Source organism: Podarcis muralis, chromosome 16 (genome assembly GCF_964188315.1).
Source record: "Podarcis muralis chromosome 16, rPodMur119.hap1.1, whole genome shotgun sequence".
NCBI classification, from domain to species: domain Eukaryota; kingdom Metazoa; phylum Chordata; class Lepidosauria; order Squamata; family Lacertidae; genus Podarcis; species Podarcis muralis.
In genome coordinates, this window is record NC_135670.1 from 8,730,071 (window position 1) to 8,752,423 (window position 22,353).

A 22,353-nucleotide genomic window follows, 5' to 3' on the forward strand; every position below is an offset into this window, starting at 1 on the left:
CCCTCCCCACAGAATCTCAGATCCTTATAACATCCAATAGAACTTAATGGGGGCCCCCGGGGGTCAGCACTGCTGCCGCCACACCCTTTCATCTGCACAGCAGATCGGTCACACTAGATTAGGGGTGGGAAACCAGTGGGGAACTACTGGACTTCAACTCCCATCCTCCTGGATAGCTCGGCTGGTTAAGAGCGTGGGGCTGATAACGCCAAGGTTGTGGGTTCGATTCCCGTACGGGACAGCTGCATAATCCTGCATCGCAGGAATGTGAACCAAGTGATCGTGAGGATCCCTTCCAACTCTATGGTTCCTCCAGGCCCTATCAGCCACACCGGCTGGGAGTCCAACCACATCAGGAAGGCCACTGTTTCCCCCAGCCCTGTGGCAGAATGAATTTATTTATACATAAATTACAGTGCAGAAGGAAAGGAGGGAGGGCCGATCCACAAGAAACAGAAGGTCCTGATCCCAGAGATCTTGGGGGGAGGGAAGTGGGGGGGGGAGGAGTCAATGAGCAGAGAGGGGTAGAATGCGGGGAAGATCCGCTGCTGATCCATGGCTGTTTCACGAGCGTAAAGGTATACCTTCCCCAGTCCAGCGTTTCTCCAGTCAGATCCCAGTTCTGAATCCAGGTGTGTGTACATGGGGATGGGGGAGTCAGGGGGGCGCTAGTGGGTCTTGCTCGGTGTAGCGACTGGGTAGCGCAGCATCATATGCTCAGCCACTTTGAAAGGCAGCTTCTCGCTGGAGTAATAGCACACCACCTCGGGGACGCTGTCAAAGAGGCCGCTGGACTGGTCAAGCGTGTACTTGTGATCCTTGGTCTGGGCCACGATGATGTGGACGCATCCTTGGCTGGTCCTGGGTGTGGAGGGGGACAAAATTGGGTGTGTGTGAACGGGATGCTTGCATTCCCTGCTCCCCTCTCAATCCTTCCTGCTGGGTGCAAAGGCACCTGTGGCTTAGTGCCCCTCCAAGTTGAAACTCCCAGCCCAATTGATATATTCGCATTACAGTCATAAAGTAAAGGTAAAGGGACCCCTGACCATTAGATCCAGTTGCGGACGACTCTGGGGTTGCGGCGCTCATCTCGCTTTATTGGCCGAGGGAGCTGGCATACAGCCTCCGGGTCATGTGGCCAGCATGACTAAGCCGCTTCTGGCAAACCAGAGCAGCACACGGAAACGCCGTTTACCTTCCCACCAGAGTGGTACCTATTTATCTACTTGCACTTTGAGGTGCTTTCGAACTGCTAGGTTGGCAGGAGCAGGGACCGAGCAACGGGAGCTCACCCCGTCATGGGGATTCGAACCGCCGACCTTCTGATCGGCAAGTCCTAGGCTCTGTGATATAACCCACAGCACCACCCACGTCCTATTACAGTCATACCTCGGGTTAAAGTCGCTTCAGGTTGAGCGTTTTCAGGTTGCACTCCACGGTGACCCGGAAGTAACGGAACCTGTTACTTCTGGGTTTTGCCGCTCACGCATGCGCAGACGCTCAAAATGATGTCACATGCATGCGCAGAAGCGGCGAATTGCGACCCGCACATGCGCAGATGCAGGTTGCGTTCTGCTCTGGATGTGAATGAAGCCCCAGAACGGATCCTGTTCGCATGCAGAGATACCACTGTATTCGCGCTTTAAAAAGGAAACGTGCTGACTGTCAGAGAGACTGAAAATGATACAGCCGTACCTTGGTTCTCAAATGTAATCTGTTCCCGAAGTCCGTTCGACTTCTGAAATGTTCGAAAACCAAGGCGCGGCTTCCGATTGGCTGCAGGAGCTTCCTGCACTCAAGCAGACGTCGCACCAGACGTTTGGCTTCCGAAAAACATTTGTAAACCGGAACACTTACTTCCGGATTTTTGGCGTTTGGGAGCCAAAACGTATGAGTACCAAGGCGTTTGAGAACCAAGGTGCGACTGTGTATGTAAGCTGAGTCCCATCAATGGAAAAGGCGGGATATATATACCGTATTTACACAATGCATCAACGAATCTAATGCGCACCTCAGTTTTTAAAACCTTGAGACCCCAAAAAAGTATTTGCTACGTCAGCGGTGCTTTTCAAGCTTGCAATCGAATCTAATGCGACCTGAATATTCGCAATGTAATTTGGCCAAAAAAAGGTGCACATTACATTTGAATAAATATGGTGTGTGTGTGTGTGTGTGTGTGTGTGTGTGTGTGTATTCCTCTCCTATACCTGGGATTTGACGTCATTCTGCCTCATGTGGATGGTTGTGTAGGTCGTTTGGGAATATTATTGACTTCTTACAATAAAAGGGTTGGGGAAAAAATATAAATAAATAAATTCTGATGTGTGCCGATATGGACCACTTTTCTTCTGAAGGAACAAACCAAGCCAATAAAAAAGTGGCTGCAGGTGAGGCCCGGATCCAGAACACAGAATCACTGGGATGAAGGGAGTTGTAGTTCATCAACGTTCTTATAATAATAATAATAATAAATTATTTATTTATTTATTTATATCCCGCCCTCCCCAGCCAAAGCCGGGCTCAAGAGTGGCTCTTGGAGCTCCAGCTGCCATCAGCTCCCAGCCAACGTGGCCAAAGGTCAGGGATGATGGGAATTAGGGTCCAGCAGGATGGCAGTGTTCCATCTCAGCATTCAGCAAAGTATAAAAAAAGGGGGGGAAAGGCCTTTTCTTTTTACGGAACGGAGTCGGGAAATGCAAAGGGGCTCAGGACCCCCAGGAGACCCGGTGCCAGGGGGTCCCTTCTAGGTCCCTGGCCTGCTTCTCGATGCCTTAGCCCTCCCCTGCCACAACCCAACACTTTCCCCCCTCGCCCTCTATTTTCAAATCCCCCTCCCTTCCCAGCTCCGATTGTTTCCAATCCAGGGCCTCAGCATCCTGAGGAAGGAAGTGTGGGCCGCACCCGGCCAGCGATCCTCCGTTGAGGAGCCAGTGCTGGAAAGGGGGGCGGCAGAGCTACACAAGCAAGGTCAGAAAGGCGAAAGGATTCCGGGAATCTGGGTGGGCAGGGTAGAGAACGAGGCAGGGGTGGTTGAATGGATCTCCTTTTCCTCCTTGGTCCTGCAGCCCCCGCTCCCATCTCAGGTTCCCCTCTCTCAATTTTCTTGCAAAATGCAAGGGAGCGTGGCTGTGGCTATTTGGACAGATAAAAAGGTAAAGGTACCCCTGGCCGTACGGGCCAGTCTTGCCAGACTCTGGGGTTGTGCGCCCATCTCACTCAAGAGGCCGGGGGCCAGCGCTGTCCGGAGACACTTCCGGGTCACGTGGCCAGCGTGACAAGCTGCATCTGGCGAGCCAGTGCAGCACACGGAAACGCCGTTTGCCTTCCCGCTAGTAAGCGGTCCCTATTTATCTACTTGCACTTAGGGGTGCTTTCGAACTGCTAGGTTGGCAGGCGCTGGGACCGAACGACGGGAGCGCACCCCGCCGCGGGGATTCGAACCGCCGACCTTTCGATCGGCAAGCCCTAGGCGCGGAGGCTTTTACCCACAGCGCCACCCACGTCCCATTTGTCCCATTTGGACAAATTTGGACAGATGGTGGTGCGTTAACTAGAGGCAGCCATCAATCAGTGGTTCAGGACGCCTGCCCTGCATGCAGAAGGTCACAGGTTAGATCCCCGTCGTCTCCAGGTAGGGCTGGGAATGCCCCTCCATTTTTAAACCCTGCAGAGCTACTGCCAGTCAGTGTAGACAACACTGAGCCAGCGGGATGAGGCCGGTTCCTAAGTCCCTCTTTAAATTAACCCTTTGTTCAGAAGCATGAGGACTAGAACCTTATTATATTCAAGGGAAGGGCTATAGCTCAGTGGTAGAGCATCTGCCTTGCACGCAGAAGGTCCCAGGTTCGATTCCTGGCACCCCCCAAGGAGGCAGAGAGGAATGCTGCTAGCCTGGGCCGACAACACTGACCCAATGGCTTGGCATGGGAGATCTGGGAGTGAGTCGACTTCAGATCAGAGTCCGCTTTGCCCCCATCCAGCCCTCCTGCCTCGGAGAACAGGCACTCACTTGAGGGCGATGGAGTACTTGCTGGTCGCTGTCTCGCTGGTGCGGACCAGGTAGCCGGCTTCTCGGCACGGCTGCAGCCGGCTCTCTGCCTCGGTTCGAGTGATGGCGCCGTGAAACCAGCTGCAGGGAAAGGAGAAGGGTCAGCTTCAGCGTTGCTTCTGAATACCAGTTGATGGAAACCTCAGGAGGGGAGAGACCGAGAGCTCGTGGGCACCTGGTGGGCTATTGTCAGCTCAGTTGGTAGAGCAGGCGACTCCTAATCGCAGGGCTGTGGGTTCGAGTCTCACACTGGGCGAAAGATTCCTGCATTGCAGGAGGTTGGTTCCCAAACTCAATCCGTTCTGGACGTGCCGACTGTCGGAGAGACTGAAAATGGTACAGTCATACCTTGGTTCTCAAACGTAATCTGTTCCGGAAGTCCGTTCGACTTCCAAAATGTTCGCAAACCAAGGCACAGCTTCTGATTGGCTGATTGCCCCCCCCCCAAACAATGCTGACATTGGCTTCCAAAAAGCGTTCGCAAACCAGGACACTTACTTCCGGGTTTGCGACGTTCAGGAGCCGATTTGTTTGGGAGCTAAGCTATTCGGGAACCAAGATATACCAGGTGTTTCTCGTGGTCCCTTCCAATTCTATGAATCTATGATCTGCTCATGAAAGATCAGGATGCCGAACTGGACAGGCCTCTGGCCTGATCCAGCAGGGCTTTGCTTACCACAGAGCAGTGGTTCCCAGTGAGCAAAGTACTACAGACCCCGTTTTTCAAAAGCCAAGCCATGGACCTCCTGCTTCTGAAAACTGCAATAACTCACCCCAGCGCCTCTCAGCAGCCTGAGCAAAGCCAAGCCACACCTCCTACTCACAAGGAGACCCTTCCCAGAGCCCAAAGGGGATCTCCTCGCCGCTGGCTCAAGCCCTGCTGCTTGCCCAGGTGGGCCGCTGACCTGATGCTGTTTTGCATTCTCATCTCCCATCAGCCCCAGCCAGCATGGTCCAACGGTCAGGGATGATGGGAGTTCTAGTTCAAGAGCACCCGGTGGGCACCGGGCTCCCCATTCAGGCGCTTGACAACAGTCAGTGCTCACCAGAATAATGCCTGTTGCCAGAATGTCCATAAATTTATGGAAGTTATTCATCCACACCAGGCATCCCCAAACTCAGCCCTCCAGCTGTTTTGGGACTACAATTCCCATCATCCCTAGCTAACAGGACCAGTGGTCAGGAATGATGGGAATTGTAGTCCCAAAACAGCTGGAGGGCCAAGTTTGGGGATGCCTGATCCACACATATATTTGCATTAGTTTTTTGGGTCTTAAAATAAACAAGAAGGGGAAGAGGAACCTGCTTCTTATCAAACCTCTCTGCCTTGTCGCCTGGACAAATTTCTTAACTCGCCATAAGTGATCAGGCAATGTTGGGACTGCGTTCCAGGTATACTGCTTTTAAACATGGAGGCTTCGCTTTCAGTGGAAAGCCGTCAATAACCCTGTCTATCATGGAGTTTTCCAAAACTGCCCCCTCCCAACCTTGCTCTTTTTAAAGCGCTACTTATCCTAAGTCGCCATAGCAACATCCCATGGCAATTAACTTCGCAGGTTCATTATGCTTTCTCATGAAAAGCTTTCCCCTTCTCCGTCCTTGAAAGCTGCCTGCCAATCAGCCTATTCATGAGATGGACCTGCGCCTCCGTGTTTGGAGAAAGAAGGAAGAACAAAACCCTCCCCAATTCATTTTGCTCTCTGCCTGGGGTCCATCGGTTTATAAAACACTAAGGTGGCTTTTATTGCAGGCTGGGTTTAAAAAATAATAATACCCCCAAAACAGTAGAGCTAAAGCACTGACTGTGTGTCTTCCCTCACCCCATTGAGTTGCATCCTTTTCACACTGCAGGTAGGAGCTCACATGGATTAACTAGAGATTCTTAAGAGTTGGAAAAGGACCCTAGTCATCTAGTCCAGCTCTCTGGACAAGACAGGAATCTTTCAACTTGCAGCGTTCTAGATGGATTCTGCCTAAATCAAAGGGTGGAGAACCTTCAGCCCATGGCCAGGAAATGGAATACTGCTTCCAGCTTCGAGTACAAATGGTCCCATGAGATCAGAGCAAGCCTCTAGTCCACAGTGAGGAACAGCATAGCACTCAGCTGCTTACTAGCTGAGCTGTTCAGATCCTATGATAAATGCGCAAACTTTGCTCAAGATCTTATATAGTGGTACCTCGGGTTACATATGCTTCAGGTTACATACGCTTCTGGTTACAGACTCTGCTAACACGGAAATAGTACCTTGGGTTAAGAACTTTGCTTCAGGATGAGAACAGAAATTGTGCTCTGGCAGCGCGGCAGCAGCAGGAGGCCCCATTAGCTAAAGTGGTGCTTCAGGTTAAGAACAGTTTCAGGTTAAGTACGGACCTCCGGAACGAATTAAGTACTTAACCCAAGGTACCACTGTACATGCTCCATAACCACCAGCGAACTCTGTCAATGTACCTCCTGGTTCTACTCTGGGGGACAGAAACTTACTTTTGTTTTTGTTTTTTTCAAATAAACAAGGGAGATTTTCAGGGCTCTGAATTTAGGTGATGCATTCCAAGGAGGGGCTGTGTAACGCCACGCATAGGAGACCCCCCCCCCCCAAAATCTCGACGTTTTAAAAGGCTGGTAAAAGCAGGGGAGGATAAGACCACACCAAGTGTATTCTGCACAATAAAAGCAGGACATTTTAAATAAAGCATGCCTGTTCGGTACATAATTCCTGAATTTATTCTGTTTCCTCAGTTGGGAAGAACTTGGAACGCATTTGCTGGGAAGGTGGAAGGGAAGGCAAGGAAAATATCCACAGACAGACAGGCTTGGTGAAATTCGCAAGGAATCTTGTGCCACTTAATGAGAACTAGCAACTTGCTTTCTTCTGGTTTTTTTTTTAAATGAATGCTGGGGGATGTTGAACTACATCCCAGACTATCAGATTCTAAGAGGCCTGCAGAGGTAGAGAATATACACAGCTATGGTGCTGAGGCTATCTTTTGGCTGCTGGATACTTACGGCTGTTTCTCCAAGGCAAGAGAAGGATCCACACGGTCCCCATCTGGGTCTGGCTCTGCCACTGCCATAGGCTTCACCATCTTAGAGGGCCAGCTTCGCTGGCGCCGATGCTGCTGTTGCCGCGGCTGTGCTGGAGCCTCATCCTTGGACGATGGGGGTCTCTCTGGCCCGTCAAACTGCACTGGAAGGAAAGGGGAAGAGTCTTCACGGATGCGCCACACATCCACCAATGGGAGTCCAGCGCTGCCAGTGACTTGCAAGTTATTATTAATTGCATCTGTAGATCATCTGGTGTCATAATTATGACCGGCGACTGATGGGTGGGTGCCAAAGTCAGCCCTCTGGAGTAGGCTTATGGAATTTATTCATCTACACATAGATTTACATGAGTTAGGTAAAGGTAAAGGGACCCCTGACCATTAGGTCCAGTCGTGACCGACTCTGAGGTTGTGGCGCTCGTCTCGCTTTATCGGCAGAGGGAGCCGGCGTACAGCTTCCGGGTCATGTGGCCAGCATGACTAAGCCGCTTCTGCCGAACCAGAGCAGTGCACGGAAATGCCGTTTACCTTCCCGCCGGAGTGGTACCTATTTATCTACTTGCACTTTGACGTGCTTTTGAACTGCTAGGTTGGCAGGAGCAGGGACTGAGCAACAGAAGCTAACCCCGTTGCGGGGATTCGAACCGCCAACCTTCTGATCAGCAAGTCCTAGGCTCTGTAGTTTAACCCACAGTGCCACCCGTGTCCCCTTACGTGAGTTATTTGGGTCTTAAACAGAACGGAAGAAGAACAGCTTCTGGTTAAACTTCTCTGCCTGGTCACCTGGACAAATTTCTGAGCTCACCATAGGTGACCAGGCAAATAAACCTGAGACAACGCACCCCACGCCCAACCCTAATCTCCGCATGTGCACACTGTCTCTTACCTGAGAGAGCTTTAACGATTTGATCTTTCTTCCATTCCCAGGGCTGTTCGTACTCAGCTGGCGGCCGCTCGTCATTCTCTGGGAGTCGGGCCTCTGGCTTGGGCCCCGCTTCTGCCGGTTCGTAGGGGGTGTCATAGAGCTGTGGCGGTTTGGCCCCTTGGCGCTTAATAGTTGTAGTTGTAGCAGCAGCAGCAGCAGCAGCAGCAGGGGGGTCTCCTTTGGCCTCCCCCGGCTCATCCAACAGCAGGATGGCTTTGACAAGAGGGTCTTTTGAACCCCGCCTGCGGATTTCTGGGAAGAAAACGGGGTGGAAAGGTCAGGGTTTCTCTGCACCCATCACCGTTTGTGTAAAAGGTACCCATCCCCCCCCCCTGGGTACCACATTTGTGTGTGTGTGTGTGTGTGTGTGTGCAAGCACGCTCTATGCTTAGCATAGAGATCAGAAGGCTGGTGGTTCAAATCCCCACGACAGGGGTGAGCTCCCGTTGCTCTGTCCCAGCTCCTGCCAACCTAGCAGTTTGGAAGCACACAAGTGCAAGTAGATAAATAGGTACCGCTGTGGCGGGAAGGTAAACGGCATTTCCGTGCGCTCTGGCTTCCGTCATGGTGTCCCGTTGCGCCAGAGGCGGTTTAGTCATGCTGGCCACATGACCCAGAAAGCTGTCTGTGGACAAACGCCAGCTTCCTCGGCCTGAAAGCGAGATGAGCACCACAACCCCATAGTCACCTTTGACTGGACTTACCGTATTTTTCGCTCTGTAAGACGCACTTTTTTCCTCCTAAAAAGTAAGGGGAAATGTCTGTGCATCTTATGGAGCGAATGTGTGGTCCCTGGAGCCAACTCGCCGGAGTGCGGCACGCTCCTGGGCTGCTCTTTGCGGGTGGGGAGGGGAGCCACGCTGCTCTGCCGACAGCCTCTGCTTTCCCCTGAAGCCCCGGGAAGGTTTGGGGGCAGCGGGCAGGCTGTGCGCTCCTGGGCTGCTCTTTGGGAGTGGAGAGCAGCAAATTGCTGTCTCTCAGTGCCTCCTAATTCAAAGGCTTGATTGCCTGACTAGATTCTGAGCTCCATTTGAAGTTTAAAAATATTAAGTTTGGGGATTTCTTCAAGCGGCAGTTTTGCGGAAATAGTCATAAATACATGCAAAGCATCTCCACAAACCAGTAATAGTGAGCTCAGCTAAAACCAAGCAGGCATCTGGCTCAGTAACAGTTTAAACTGCAGAGCTATAACCGGACATCCTGTGTGTTTGTGTGTGGACCATGTTCCTAGCAGCTAATCTTTATTGCTGAAAAGAGGCACTGATATTCCACTCCAAATCTATCATTCATTATACAAATTCTTACAAGTACAGTCCACCTATACCAAACCAAAAACATTGTGTTCTCTTGGTATTGAATGGAAGCTATTTATCTGCCCTCTTTTCCTCCTCTGTTCTTTGCTCAGTCACTCCATTTTGAATCTTCCTTTCAAAACAACCATGCCTGTTTTGAGAAAACTTCACAGATTTAGGAACTGGAGCGCAATCATTTGATCTCTTTGCTGTTCCTCTATACTCCAAGCACTTCTCGTTTGCACAGCCCTGGTTTCTCTCCCTGACTATTACCATTCTTGATTAATAACAGCAAAATGCTCAAATTTTAGTTTATGTGACCGCTGCCAATACTGACTTCCAAGTGATAATGAAAAGAGCTACACTGTAATGGAATGTCTATCCTTTCCCCATTCTCTTCATTTGGACAGGAGCCACCCGCTTTGCTGTTTTAAATAGTTTAGTACAACATTTGAGTCAGAATTTTTTTCTTCTTGTTTCCCTGCTCTAAAAACTAGGTGCGTCTTATGGTCAGGTGCGTCTTATGGTGTGAAAAATACAGTAATCATCCAGGGGTCCTTTGCCTTTATTATGCATATGTGTGAGTGCGAGTGAGTGAAAAAGAGCAATTTCTCTGTGTGTATGTACCCCACTCAATCTAATGGGTCCTTTGTTGCCAGTCAAAGTAGACAAAAGTGTTGTTGTTTTTTTAATAAATTTTATAGCAGAGATGCACTTAGTTCCAGGACTGCAGGGTGAACAAGCTAGCAACCCTGTTAGGTTTCTCTTATGCCTAATTCCTCAACATGAAATGGGTTGTGCCGCAGGGAACAGCTAGAACAATGCCTCGTGGGTTGTCATTCCATGATACTTTCCACCCGATTCTGATTTTTCCTAGAACAAACACTGCTTCCGTTTTGTGACCTGTCCACTTATGTACTTTAGTACAGTATTCTAGTAAAGATTTTTGAATTCCTTGCTTCCGATTCATCTGGTTTTCTCCTCAGAACTCAAAACACGGGTGAGGCAAAGTTGAGTTAGAGTCTGACTCAGTATGAGGCAGCTTCCCAAAATCTAGGAAGGGACCCCGAGGGTTATCTAGTCCAACCCCCTGCAATGCAGGAATATTTTGCCCAGCGTGGGGCTTAAACACACCAAGCCTGAGATTAAAAGTCAAGTGAGACAAGCTTCCCACGTTCCTTATTAAACCAACCCTTTATGGGTTTTCTACCCGGACACTGAGGTCCAGCACGGAGGGCCTTCTGGCGGTTTCCTCACTGCAAGAAGCCAAGTTACAGGGAACCAGGCAGAGGGCCTTCTTGGTAGTGGCACCCGCCCTGTGGAACGCCCTCCCACCAGATGTCAAAGAGAACAACAACTACCAGACTTTTAGAAGATGTCTGAAGGCAGCCCTGTTCAGGGAAGTTCTTAATGTTTGATATATTATGGTATTTTAATATTTTTTTGGAAGCCGCCCAGAGTGGCTGGGGAAGCCCAGCCAGATGGGCAGGGTATAAATAATAAATTATTATTATTATAAACGTATTTTTTATTAAAGATTTCCTGGTTTACAAAAGCATGTGCAATGTCTCTTTTTTTCAAGTTACATTTTCTAAAGATCAGTTTCGTTCGTTGAGACGTTAGTGCAGGGCTTGGCAAGGTTTATCATGCCTGGGCCGGTTCACTCCTGCGGAGATCGCTTCGTGCGCCAGATCACATCTGCGCAGACACAATTTTTGGCGTTTGAGTCTGCGCAGATGCGATTTCCGGTGCCGCAGAAGCGAGTCCCTGCTCTGCGCTGCGCCGCTTTAGCACAGCGTGTGGGGACTCACTGAGCGGACGGCTCAGTTTGGGGGTGGCTTGTGGGCCGTTTAAACGACCCCCGAGGGCTGCTTGTGGTCCATGGGCCGCAAGTTGCCGACCCCTGCATTAGTGTTACATTAGGAAGAAAAGGGGGAAAGAGGTGGAGGGGGGAATGGTGAGTGGGTTGGGGTCGGGTGGCAATATTTCTATTTTACTTAATGTATGTGTGGGGTTTGGTGTCAGCGTTGCTCGTGCTGTTCATTTGTGTTTCTTTGGTGGTGAGAGAGGTTGGGGTTGGCCTAGGATGTGGTTGTTTGTTTGTGACCGGCTATGGTGAACTTTGTTTTCCTGTGTGAATGGAGCCCGGTTTTCTGAACGCGAAGGGCGGGGTATAAATAAAAAATTATTATTATTATTTTTGAATCAGGTTAGCCATATTGGATGCTGTTGGTGGGTTCTTGTCGTCGTCTTGTTGGGCTGCGTATGTGATAAAGGGGAGCCATAGGCGTCTTCTTCCATTTGTCCCCATGTCAGTTTAGAGTTTATTGGTTAGTTTTTCTAAGGAGGCTTTTCCCCATACTATTTGGTACCATTGGTCCATGCTGACAGGTCTCTCCAGTGTCTGGCTATGATGTTAAAATCAAGCCTTTATGTGAAGCCATGGGGACTAGAAACTCCTTTTATTTCCAGGGAAAGAGCCATCGTCCAGTGGGAGAGCATCTGCATTGCACGGTCCCGGGTTCAAATCCCGGGAGCATCCCCAGGGAGGGCTGGGAGAGAGAGATAGAGACAGACTCCCTGGCCAAAATCCTGGATAGATGCTGCCAGTCAGTGCACGCAACACTAGTAAGGTGGACCCAGCTTTCAGACTCTGTGCAAATCAGCTTCCTCTGTTCTTGACAGGAAGGGCTGGACTGCCTCCTACCTGGCGGTGGGTCAAAACCAGGAGAGGCGAATGTAGGATCTGGGAAACCCTCTCACTCGAAACCAGCGTCTGAGGTAAAAGCGCCCATATCCTGCGCACGGACGCCACCTCCACCAACAATGCCCCACATCGCCTCCGGCTTCCGGCGCTACCATTTCCTGTTATTCTGTGTCAGCTCCGGGTGGGAACGCCAGGGGCCTGAGAGCCCAGGACAGGCATCCGGCTGGTTGCTAGGCAACCGGCCAGGTTTGAGGCCTGTTTGTTTTTACAAAAAAGGCAGGGGTCCATCAGGGCAGGGCCTGAGGTGGGGTGGGGTGGGTCAGAGGTCCAGGGCCCCACGCGGCAGAATGAGGCCCCTCAGGTGCTAACTGACTAGAGCAAGTTAGAAATAAGGCCCTGAATTACACACTTGAAGCAGTAAATGGCACCGCTTTAAATTGTCATGGCTTCCCCCAGAGGATCCTGGGAAAGGTAGCTTGCGATGGGCGCTGAGAGTTGTGAAGAAATCCTTCTCTCCGCTCACTGCACAGAGCTGCCATTCTCAGCGTGCTTTTAACATACCCTCCAACATTTCTCTGATGAAAATAGGGATGTCCTAGTCTATTATTATTATTATTATTATTATTATTATTATTATTATTATTATTAATACCCCGTCCACTCGGGATGGCTTCCAAAGTATATAAAAACATAATAAAACCTTTATAAACTTCCAATCCCAGAGCTACCATTCTCAGCGTGCTTTTAACATACCCTCCAACATTTCTCTGCTGAAAATAGGGATGTCCTATTCTATTATTATTATTATTATTATTATTTATACCCCGTCCACTCAGGATGGCTTCCAACGTATATAAAAACATAATAAAACCTTTATAAACTTCCAATCCCAGAGCTACCATTCCAGCGTGCTTTTAACATACCCTCCAACGTTTCTCTGATGAAAATAGGGATGTCCTAGTCTATTATTATTATTATTATTATTATTATTATTATTAATACCCCGTCCACTCGGGATGGCTTCCAACGTATATAAAAACATAATAAAACCTTTATAAACTTCCAATCCCAGGGCTACCATTCTCAGCGTGCTTTTAACATACCCTCCAACATTTCTCTGCTGAAAATAGGGATGTCCTATTCTATTATTATTATTATTATTATTATTATTTATACCCCGTCCACTCAGGATGGCTTCCAACGTATATAAAAACATAATAAAACCTTTATAAACTTCCAATCCCAGAGCTACCATTCTCAGCGTGCTTTTAACATACCCTCCAACATTTCTCTGATGAAAATAGGGATGTCCTATTAATAATAATAATAATAATAATAATAATAATAATAATAATAATAATTTTATTATTTATACTCCGTCCATCTGACTGGGTTGCCCCAGCCACTCGGGGCGGCTTCCAACATATATAAAAACATAATAAAACCTTTATAAATTTCCCCATACAGGGCTGCCTTCAGTTTTCTTCTAAAGGTTATATAGTTACTTATCTCCTTGGCTGGGGGGGTTCACATAATTCCATACCCTCCAACATTTCTCTGATGAAAATAGGGATGCCCTAAGGAAAAGGACATTCTGGGATCAAATCTGAAACTGGGACGGCTTCTGTAAATCCGGGACTGTCCCTGGAAAATAGGGGCACTTGGAGGGTTACTCTGAGAGAAGTAAATGACTTTTCTCAGGATTTTCTCCAACATTTTACCAATCAGAATAGACACGTCCCCTCCAACATTTCTCTGATGAAAATAGGGACGTCCTAAGGAAAAGAGGAATATTCTGGGATCAAATCAGAAACTGGGACAGCTTCTATAAATCCGGGACTGCCCCTGGAAAATAGGGACAATTGGAGGGTCTGCTTTAACAAGCAACCCTTCTTCCTTTGGGAATTGTAGTTCTTGGTTAGGGGACCCCCTCTTCCCCTCAATGGAGCTACAATTCCCAGAGTTCGTAGGGGCAAGGTCCCAGTATTCACTGGGAAGGAAACCATGATCTTTAAACGCACGCTGCAGATGCACTCAAAAAGCACCATAATATTCTATCACTCTCTCTGCCCTTGCAAAGCGACCTTGCGAAAAAAGATGACCTGAGATAAAAGTTAGCTACTGTAAAACAAGCATGCTGCTTTTAATTTGAGAAAGCAAATTTTTGGCACAGCTGGGAGACAGGGCACAAATCTGGTGGCGGCTGAGGGGCAGGGGAGGGGGGTGTCTAACGGGAAAAAGAAATCTGGGTCAGGAAACCAGCTCTCTCCTTTCCTGCCTCTCTGCTGGAAGAGATAAGGTTGTGGGGGAGTTGTTTTGTTTTGTTTTAATTTTGGTGGGAAGAGAAAAGGAGCAGCTGGGGTGCGAGTGACCCCCAGCAGGGTGGGTCAAGGGGTCCCAACCTCACACTGACAATGTGGGAAATAGGGGATCGGTGGAGATTCGGGCCGCTTGAAATCTGAATTTAATAACATGAAACCATGCCCACATTGGCTGCTTCCAGGTGCTGTAGTCTGGGAGATTTTTCAGACCTAGGGCCACATTCCCTTCTGGGTGACCTCATGGGGGCCGCATGGCAGTGGTGGGTGGGGCCTGGGGCAAAAGTGGGCGGAGCAAAAGGTTTAAATTTTGTAGAGTAGACTAGCTTCTATACACACCCCCAGGGCCGGATTTAGGTTTGATGAGGCCCTGAGCTACTGAAGGTAATGGGGCCCTTTATATGTCCAGCTGTCCTTTGTCAACAACAAATTGTCACTTTTTTGTGTTGAATATATGCTATATGGTAATTTATGGACCTAATAGGTATCTAAAGCCATTTGCACATAACAAAATATGTATTTTATCAAAGTAATTGATATAGAAATGAGCAAACCAGTGATATTTTAGGGAGCAGGCTAGCAGGCGGGGCCCATTACTTACATCATAGGAGCCTACACAACACAAAACACTGTTGCTGTATGTAGGTTTTATCTTATTTTTTTTATCTTATATTTTGGAAATGTACATCCAGATTTTTTTCCTTTAAATTTTTTTGGGGGCCCCCAAGAGAGTGGGACCCTAAGCTATAGCTTGTTTAGCTTACACATACATCTGTCACTGCACACCCCTGTATCTAAATCATGGCTAAACCACCGCCCCAGCCATTGTAGATGGAACCGCTTCTTCTGCACAGCCAGAGCTTAGCTTGTGGGACTCCCTGCCACAAGATCTGGTAACTGACCAGGCACTCAAATGATGGGAAGTTGGAACGCAGGAAGTGGTACAGTGGTTAATTCCAACTCAGTGGTCTTATGGGATGTGGGTGAGATCTTTAGATCATTGGTAGGAAAACTGAAAACTGGTAGGAAAATTGAAGCTGAGGCTCCAATACTTTGGCCACCTCATGAGAAGAGAAGACTCCCTGGAAAAGACCCTGATGCTGGGAAAGATGGAGGGCACAAGGAGAAGGGGACGACAGAGGACGAGATGGTTGGACAGCATGAGCCACCAGCATGAGTTTGACCAAACTGCAGGAGGCAGTGGAAGACAGGAGTGCTCTGGTCCATGGGGTCATGAAGAGTCGGACACAACTAAACGACAACAACAACACAGGAAAACTGATGGTCAGGGATGATGGGTGCCAGGGTCCCAACCTCCTCCAGAAGGCCATGGGTGCCCCACCTTTGTTCTAGGGTGCAGCCTTTGTCCTCACAGGGAAACTATGAAGGCCAACTTGGTCCTGGCCAAGAACCTGTATGAACCCTAAAGAAAATGTCCCAGAATTCTTGACAACAACCAAGGTTCTCATGACAAACTAGCAAGGATTCCTCAGCAAACGTCGTGGCCGGATTTTCCTCCAGCGAGACACCTCAAAAAACATTGCATTTGACTGATCAGTCAGTCGTGAGTGAGGTGGCGGCGTTGGCGTTGGCATATAAACAACTGGGCTGGCAAACCAAGGCCTGCCAGCTTTCTTTGCCTCCGCCCCTCGGGGTGTCGAGAAAGGAAACGTTAAAAAGATGACCTTTCTTTGGAACAATTAACGGCGGCTCCAGTTTTCCAAACTGCTAAGCTGTCTCACGGTCCGTTCGATGTCGCCAAGAGGGCACGGACAGACAGATGGACTCCAGAAAGGGACATGGGCAGGTGATGCCAACTCTCCCCTTGTCTCGGGATTTTGAGGCTGGCGTGGCCTCCTAATGCCCCCCCCCCCCGGCAGACACGCCCGGACACTTACCGGTGATCATCTGCTGGGCATCGTATGGCTCCATATAGCCGTCATTTTCTCCTAGCCTTTCGGCGTCTCGCTGACCCTTAGTGCGCTTGGCATCGTACGGGTCAGCGTAATCTTCCAGGATAATAACCTTGACAGCAAAGGGAAGTGGTGCAAAGGCAGCGTTAAGCAAGCAGGTGATGCTTATTTCACAGAACTGTCGAGCTGGAAGGGACCCAAAGGCTCATCTAGTCCACCCCCCTGAAATGCGTATTTGTGTGTGGCTCCTCTCATGTGGCCAACATCCCACCCCAGGCCCTGTCTGCACATTACGTTTTAAGCACTACAATAGTACTTTAAACAGCCCTGGCTCCTCCCGCCAAGAATCCTGGGAACTGTAGTTTGTTCAGGGTGCTGAAAATTGGTGACTCCTGCCCTCGTATTTCCTTCCCGGAACTACAATTCCCGGAGTGGTTTAGCCATCCATCCCTCTTCCCAGGAAACTCTCCTGAGGCCACACCTTCTCAGCCACACCCCCTCCCCAAGCCACATCCGCTGGTCTGGGAAAAGGTTGCCCTCTTTTAAAGGACGGCACTATTTTGGTGGTTTCCTTGTTTTTCATTTATGTGTCTTATTGTAAAGCACCCTGTTGTGCAAATGGCAGCGTATAAATCACCTGAATTACAAATAAATCAATAGATAGCGGGGCCTGCAACAAAATGTTGCGGTATAGAGTGTGCTTGTTCTGGGTTCCTGCCAGTCAGCCAGCCATGTCCCCTTTCAGGTGCTCCATTCCATTCCCCCTCATGTTTTCAGGTGGCCACTGAGCATGCTCAGTCCTCATTCAGCAGTTTCTGCCTCTTCCCCACCCTCTTTTTCTAGAGATTATCGTGTCCTTCTGCAAAGCTCGAGACCCCCTTCCAGGTAAACCTGCTGCCACCATCCTGATGTGTGGCTGGTGCTGTTTTGGCTACGTAATGACTGGCACGCTCCCCCGAACATTGTAAGCAGAAGGACCAATGACAATAGTACCCCCCATAAATGATAGGAGCACCTCAGAGTTTAAGTAACAATTTTTACTTAAAGCAGAAGTTCTGGGGAGGTTGCTTATCAAATTATGTATACTGATGGTGCTGTGCAAACAAAGAACGGAACTATTTATATTTCTGTATACGGGATTAAAAACCGCAGGACTTTCTCCTTTCATATAAAGTGCTGTTCGGACGTCCTTCAAAACAGAACCCCAGAAAGCAGATTAATTATTTTAGGCTTTTCGTTTTGCTTTTAAGGAGCCCTTTTATAATTTCCCACCACGTTCTATCTGCAGCCGACAGCCTGAGCCCATCCCTGAACTAAGGGCGCCCTTCTCTTCAGACGCTGGGCAGCTCAAAGAGCCACCCACTCTCTTCCTCGCCTCTTATTCTCACTCTGCATAACAAGAAACATGGTGGTTTTGAGTCCAGCTAAATTAAGCGTAGCATCAAGGCTCTCACAAATCGAGCAATTGCTTATATCTCTCCCCCCCCCCCATGTGATTAATTAGCTGGTGCAGGGAGTGGAAGAGAGGCAAAGGAATTGGAAGCACATCCACCACAGATGAAAGATGCAAGGGCGAGGGGTGCCCGCGAGGTTAATTGGGTAGCAAAACCAAAAGTGGCATTAAGCAGTGTCAAGTTGGTATAGGCAGAGAGTCCTTAGAAGGTCATCTTCTTTTGGCAACTGAGAAAGGGCACGGAGAATGAATGCGGCCTACCCATTATAAGCCTGCCCAATGGGCATACGCTGGCATCACCATGGAAAGGGTATCGGCGTGAGCAGAATCCTTACCGTCTCCTGTTTAGCCTTCTCTGACTCGGGAGCTGCAACCAGGGGGGGACTCGGGGCGCTCCCAGGGTAGTTCTTTCCGTTTTTCTCGTGAGCATCCACTTTGATGAGCCGGTTGATGTAGGTCCCGCAGCCGGCGTTGCCTTTGGGCGCCCCCCGTGCCGGTTCGTCCGCGGGGGCCCCATCCACCCGCGAATTCTTGCGCATCTTCCCCGCGGCAGCTTGCAGCAGGCCCTGGAGGTTGTCCCGCGAAAGCCGGCCGCTTCCGCCATCTTTCCCTGGCAGAAGCAGGGTCCGCTGGCTGCCCAGCTCAGTAGCAGAGTTTTTCCGGTTCTTCCCGGGCAGAGAAGCCGCTGTGCCCGCTTCGGGAGGACCTAGGCTCTTGCGCGAGGCACTGCACAGCTTCCCAAGGTTGGCAGCGCTGCCCGGCTTGGCTCTCTCCGAAACCGTTTTCAGGCTGGACGGAAACTCTTTGAACCACTTGGCGGCCATGGGGGGCAGAGGGCACCAGACGGCAGCAGGGGTCAAGGAAAAGCTGAGTTTGGGGTACCGCTGGGGAAAGGACAGAGGCCTGCGCCAAGGCTGGCACAGGCTGTCTCGGGAGCCTGAGATGGAGGCCTCAAACTGGCCACGCGCCCCCTGACAACCCAGCCACGTAACTCGGAGAAGGGCAGCCAGAGGCGAGCGGAGGCCCAGCGCCCAAAGGATAGGAAAGGCATTCCCTGGGCAAAGGAGGTGAGGAGCTGGCCAGGATTGGGGCCAATACCTGGTCACCTTGTTCCACCCAATTCCTCTTTCTCCCAAGGAATTAAAAGCCACCACTTCCAACTGAATAGTAAAGGGGTTTAAAAGGAAGCAGAACTGGCCAGAGGAGAGGGAAGCAGCAATTTGGGTGGATCGGTAAAACAGTTACACCTACGGAAATATAAAACTCATCCAACAATATGAGCAACTGGGAGAGCGCATGGAGGTGGAGGACCCCTGGGCCCCACTTTTAATGCCTCATTTGCCCAGCTCTGTAGCCCCCCCCAAAAGTGGGTAGACAACTTTCTCTCTCTCTGCCAACAAGGAGGTGAGCTGGGAGTCAAAGTAGTCAGAATTTTAAATTGTAACTAGGAGGGGCTTTGGAAGGAAGGGCAACTAGGGGGTGAGATCAAGCAAGTTATATCTCCTAAACGCTTTGCAGCAGACAGAAAGGGTCTTAAATTTTCATTTTTGGAAAGGCAGAAAGACATAGACTTTTCCTAATAAGAGGCAGGGGAGAAAAATCTTTTGTGGGAGATCCAGCTAGCAGGAAGAATTGGGGCTTCTTGGTCTTGGGGGTGGGAGGGGGCCAGAAAACAAGAGGCGGATGCCTCTCAAGGCTGCCACTATTAGGGGCATGGAAAGGGGTCTTTCCAAGAGGGGGATCCTTTTACACGGCGGGATAGGGGGCGGCAAAGGATCACCCCTCCCTCTCCTTCACCCAGCCCTGGGGTGGGGTCGCTCCATGGCGCCCTCGGGCTCCGCTGTTTGGTTTTGCTTTTACCTGCTTTTGCTCGACGGGACCCCCGGCCGCTGCTTTTCCACGCCGTCCCAAGGCGCCTCTCCCGCCGCTGCTGCCGGACAGGGAAGGCGAGAGGGCGGCTGGCTCTGGCAAGAAGCCTCCCCGCCCAGATCCGGAGGGGGCGGCCTGGCGAGCCGCGAGGGGTCCGGCCTCGGGGCGCGGATGAGAGAGGCGAGGAGCGGAGCCCGGGCGCGCAACTCGCGCGTTTTCACGGGGCTTGTGCGCCAGCTTTTCTTAAAGGTTTAAGGAGCTACAGGCTATGATTGTTATTATTTAGTAAACATGCACTTTACAAAAAAAAGTTGCGTGGTGAATTATAAACATTACTTCTCCATCCTCCCCTTTCTTCCTCCTTTTCTATAGATTGTCTCCAACTCAAAGTAAACCCCTTGAAATTAATGGATCGAGTTAGTCATGCCCATCAGTTTCTTTTCTTATTATATTCATTTATATTCATTTATATTATTTTGCCAGATTTTAACATTTTCGATTTCGACTCCCTTCCCCCTCCTCCTGAGGTTCCTTACATTTTTTTAAATCTTTTCCTGCATGCTCCAAATTATCTTAACTTATTCTTTTATTCGTCTGTTCTGATATATATCATCTATCTATCTATCTATCTATCTATCTATCTATCTGTCTGTCTGTCTGCAGGTTTTTGCAATAATCCTGCCAATGTCTTAATCTGTTTACAACTTGCTTGTAAATACACAATAAACCACTTCCATTCCTTTCTAAAGAGTTTGTTTGTTATCTTTTATTTGTTATTCTTCCAGTAAGTTTCGCCATTTCTGCATACTCCATTAATTTCTGTATCCAATCTTTCGTCGAGACCTCTTCATCTTTCCACTTTTGGGCAAATCACATTCTTGCGGCTGTAGTAGCATGCATAAAAAAACAAACAACTATACTGTTTGGGTAGTTCTAATCCTATAATTCTCAAGAAAATGCCCATCAGTTCCAAGGGGTTTACTCTAAGTAGTTGTAACACGGGAGACAGGTTCTTTCTGTCCATCCACCCATGAATATTCTCATCCATCACTTCATGTACAAATATTCATGTGTTCTTCCATACAGATATATTCCATCCATCCACATATATATTTCATCATTGTCATATATATCTACACTTTCTTCCTTTCGTCTGTCTAAATGCAACATGTCTGCCTCTTCATCAACCACCTGTTTGACTTTCTGTCTATTCACCTGGTCCAGTCATGCTTATACAAGTCTGTCTATCCATCCATGTCCCCCCATGTCCATATCTATCGGTCATCCGTATATGTATCTGTTTGTCTCTCCATCCATCCATGTCTGTGTCCGCACATCCCTCCATGTCCAGGTCTGCCTCTAGCCGTCCTTGTCGAAATTGGTCTGTCCGTCCATGCCCATTGATCGAGGTACAATACCAATTCATCCATCCATCCATAGACAGACAGATTTGTACCTGCCCATCCACCCACATACAAATCTACCTCTCCAGTCTTCCATTTCCATCCATTCAGATGCATGTGTCTGTTTATCCATATGTTGTTTAGTCGTTTAGTCGTGTCCAACTCTTCGTGACCCCATGGACCAGAGCACGCCAGGCACTCCTGTCTTCCACGTTTATCCATATAATAATAACCATTTTATTATTTGTACCCCACTCATCTGACTGGGTTGCCCCAGCTGCTCCAATGTATGCGGGGGGACGGGACAGATTTGTACATGTGTCCACCCATCAACGTACAGATCTGTCTGTCCATCCATCTCCCGGTTCTTAGTCCAACACACTTGAACCACTACACCACAAACGGCTCCCAATATATTGTGTTTGTTTGTTGTTACTTACATATTTGCTTAAACTGGAAATTTTCATTTTTGAAACTGTAGTTTTGCTTGTTTACCTTACGACAGCACGGGCATTTTTGTCTTTTATTGGATCCGTCTTACATGCTATCAAAAGTTTTGCATATTGCCATTCCCACCCCCACCCCAAATTTTTTAATACTTTGTTCCCTGCTCTGGGATTGAAAGGATTCAATGAAGAGCAAGCTATAAATATTGTTTTCTTTTTAAGTCCCTGTCTATACCAGCCTGTTAATCTCTGTAAAAACGCGTCCAGCTCTAGCCATTGATAATCACCATAGTAAAGGGACCAGCATATTAATTTCTTTCCTAAGCACTTCGTGTTTTAAAATATGCATATTTATTCAAAGCATTGTACATATTCATTCTTCCAGGCCGTCGCCACAGACTGTAATGCAGAAAGATAAGAAGGAGGGAGCTTTTGCAAATGAGCCCAGACTGGGGACTCCAAAAGTGCTATTTAAAAACAAAATGTTGCCATCTGCTGCATACATTTAAAGCACACCCGATGCACATTTAAAGGACATGACTCGCCCCCACAGAAACCTGGGAACTGTAGTTTGTTAAGGGTGCTGGGAATGGTAGCTGTTAGGATTTTTTGTGGGAACTCATGCTTATTAAATGCACGTTGAATGCACTTTATACAGAACTTGCTCGCGAGTAAACAAGAGGGACAGGGTGGGTGAAATCTGACACATGTTTTCTTGTTATAAATTCCACCGTGCTGCTGAATTCTGGATCCTGTCTTGGAAAGCCACGATCCTATGCATAGGTTTATTTGGGAAGCTCAATTGGGTTTTGGCACAGCGACGATCTCAGGAGCAAATCCCACTGCCACGCATGAGGCTTACTCCCGAGTAAAAGCATGCACTGACCTGGGACATGCAACCGTCATCTGAGGCCCTTCTTTGTGTGTCTTCTCTGTG

General features: G+C 48.9%; 2 protein-coding genes and 1 non-coding gene across 4 annotated transcripts in view; 2 read left to right on the top strand and 1 right to left on the bottom strand.

The window, feature by feature from the left end:
• Nucleotides 1–367: 367 nt before the first annotated feature.
• SHE (Src homology 2 domain containing E) lies at nt 368–18,938 on the bottom strand. The gene is made up of 6 exons (XM_028709080.2): nt 18,034–18,938; nt 16,231–16,357; nt 7,977–8,267; nt 7,053–7,233; nt 4,010–4,129; nt 368–861 (listed from the first exon to the last, which is right to left on the bottom strand). The coding sequence occupies exons 1-6, from the start codon at nt 18,520–18,522 to the stop codon at nt 669–671; spliced, it is 1,401 nt and encodes a 466-aa protein (XP_028564913.2). The 5' UTR covers nt 18,523–18,938; the 3' UTR covers nt 368–668.
• Nucleotides 3,789–3,865, top strand: TRNAA-UGC (transfer RNA alanine (anticodon UGC)). Its single transcript has one exon. It is a non-coding gene; the product is annotated as a tRNA-Ala (tRNA).
• The window catches only part of TDRD10 (tudor domain containing 10), a 37,988-nt gene continuing 26,776 nt past the window's right edge, over nt 11,142–22,353 (top strand). Inside the window, exons 1-2 of one of the 2 annotated variants that reach the window (XM_028709070.2) lie at nt 11,142–11,264; nt 11,993–12,088. In XM_028709070.2, coding sequence (XP_028564903.2) covers nt 11,262–11,264; nt 11,993–12,088 — 99 coding nt within the window. In that variant the 5' untranslated portion in view covers nt 11,142–11,261. Of the gene's footprint in view, nt 11,265–11,338; nt 11,479–11,992; nt 12,089–22,353 lie in introns of those variants that run through there. The other variant, XM_077920030.1, reaches the window with a different exon arrangement.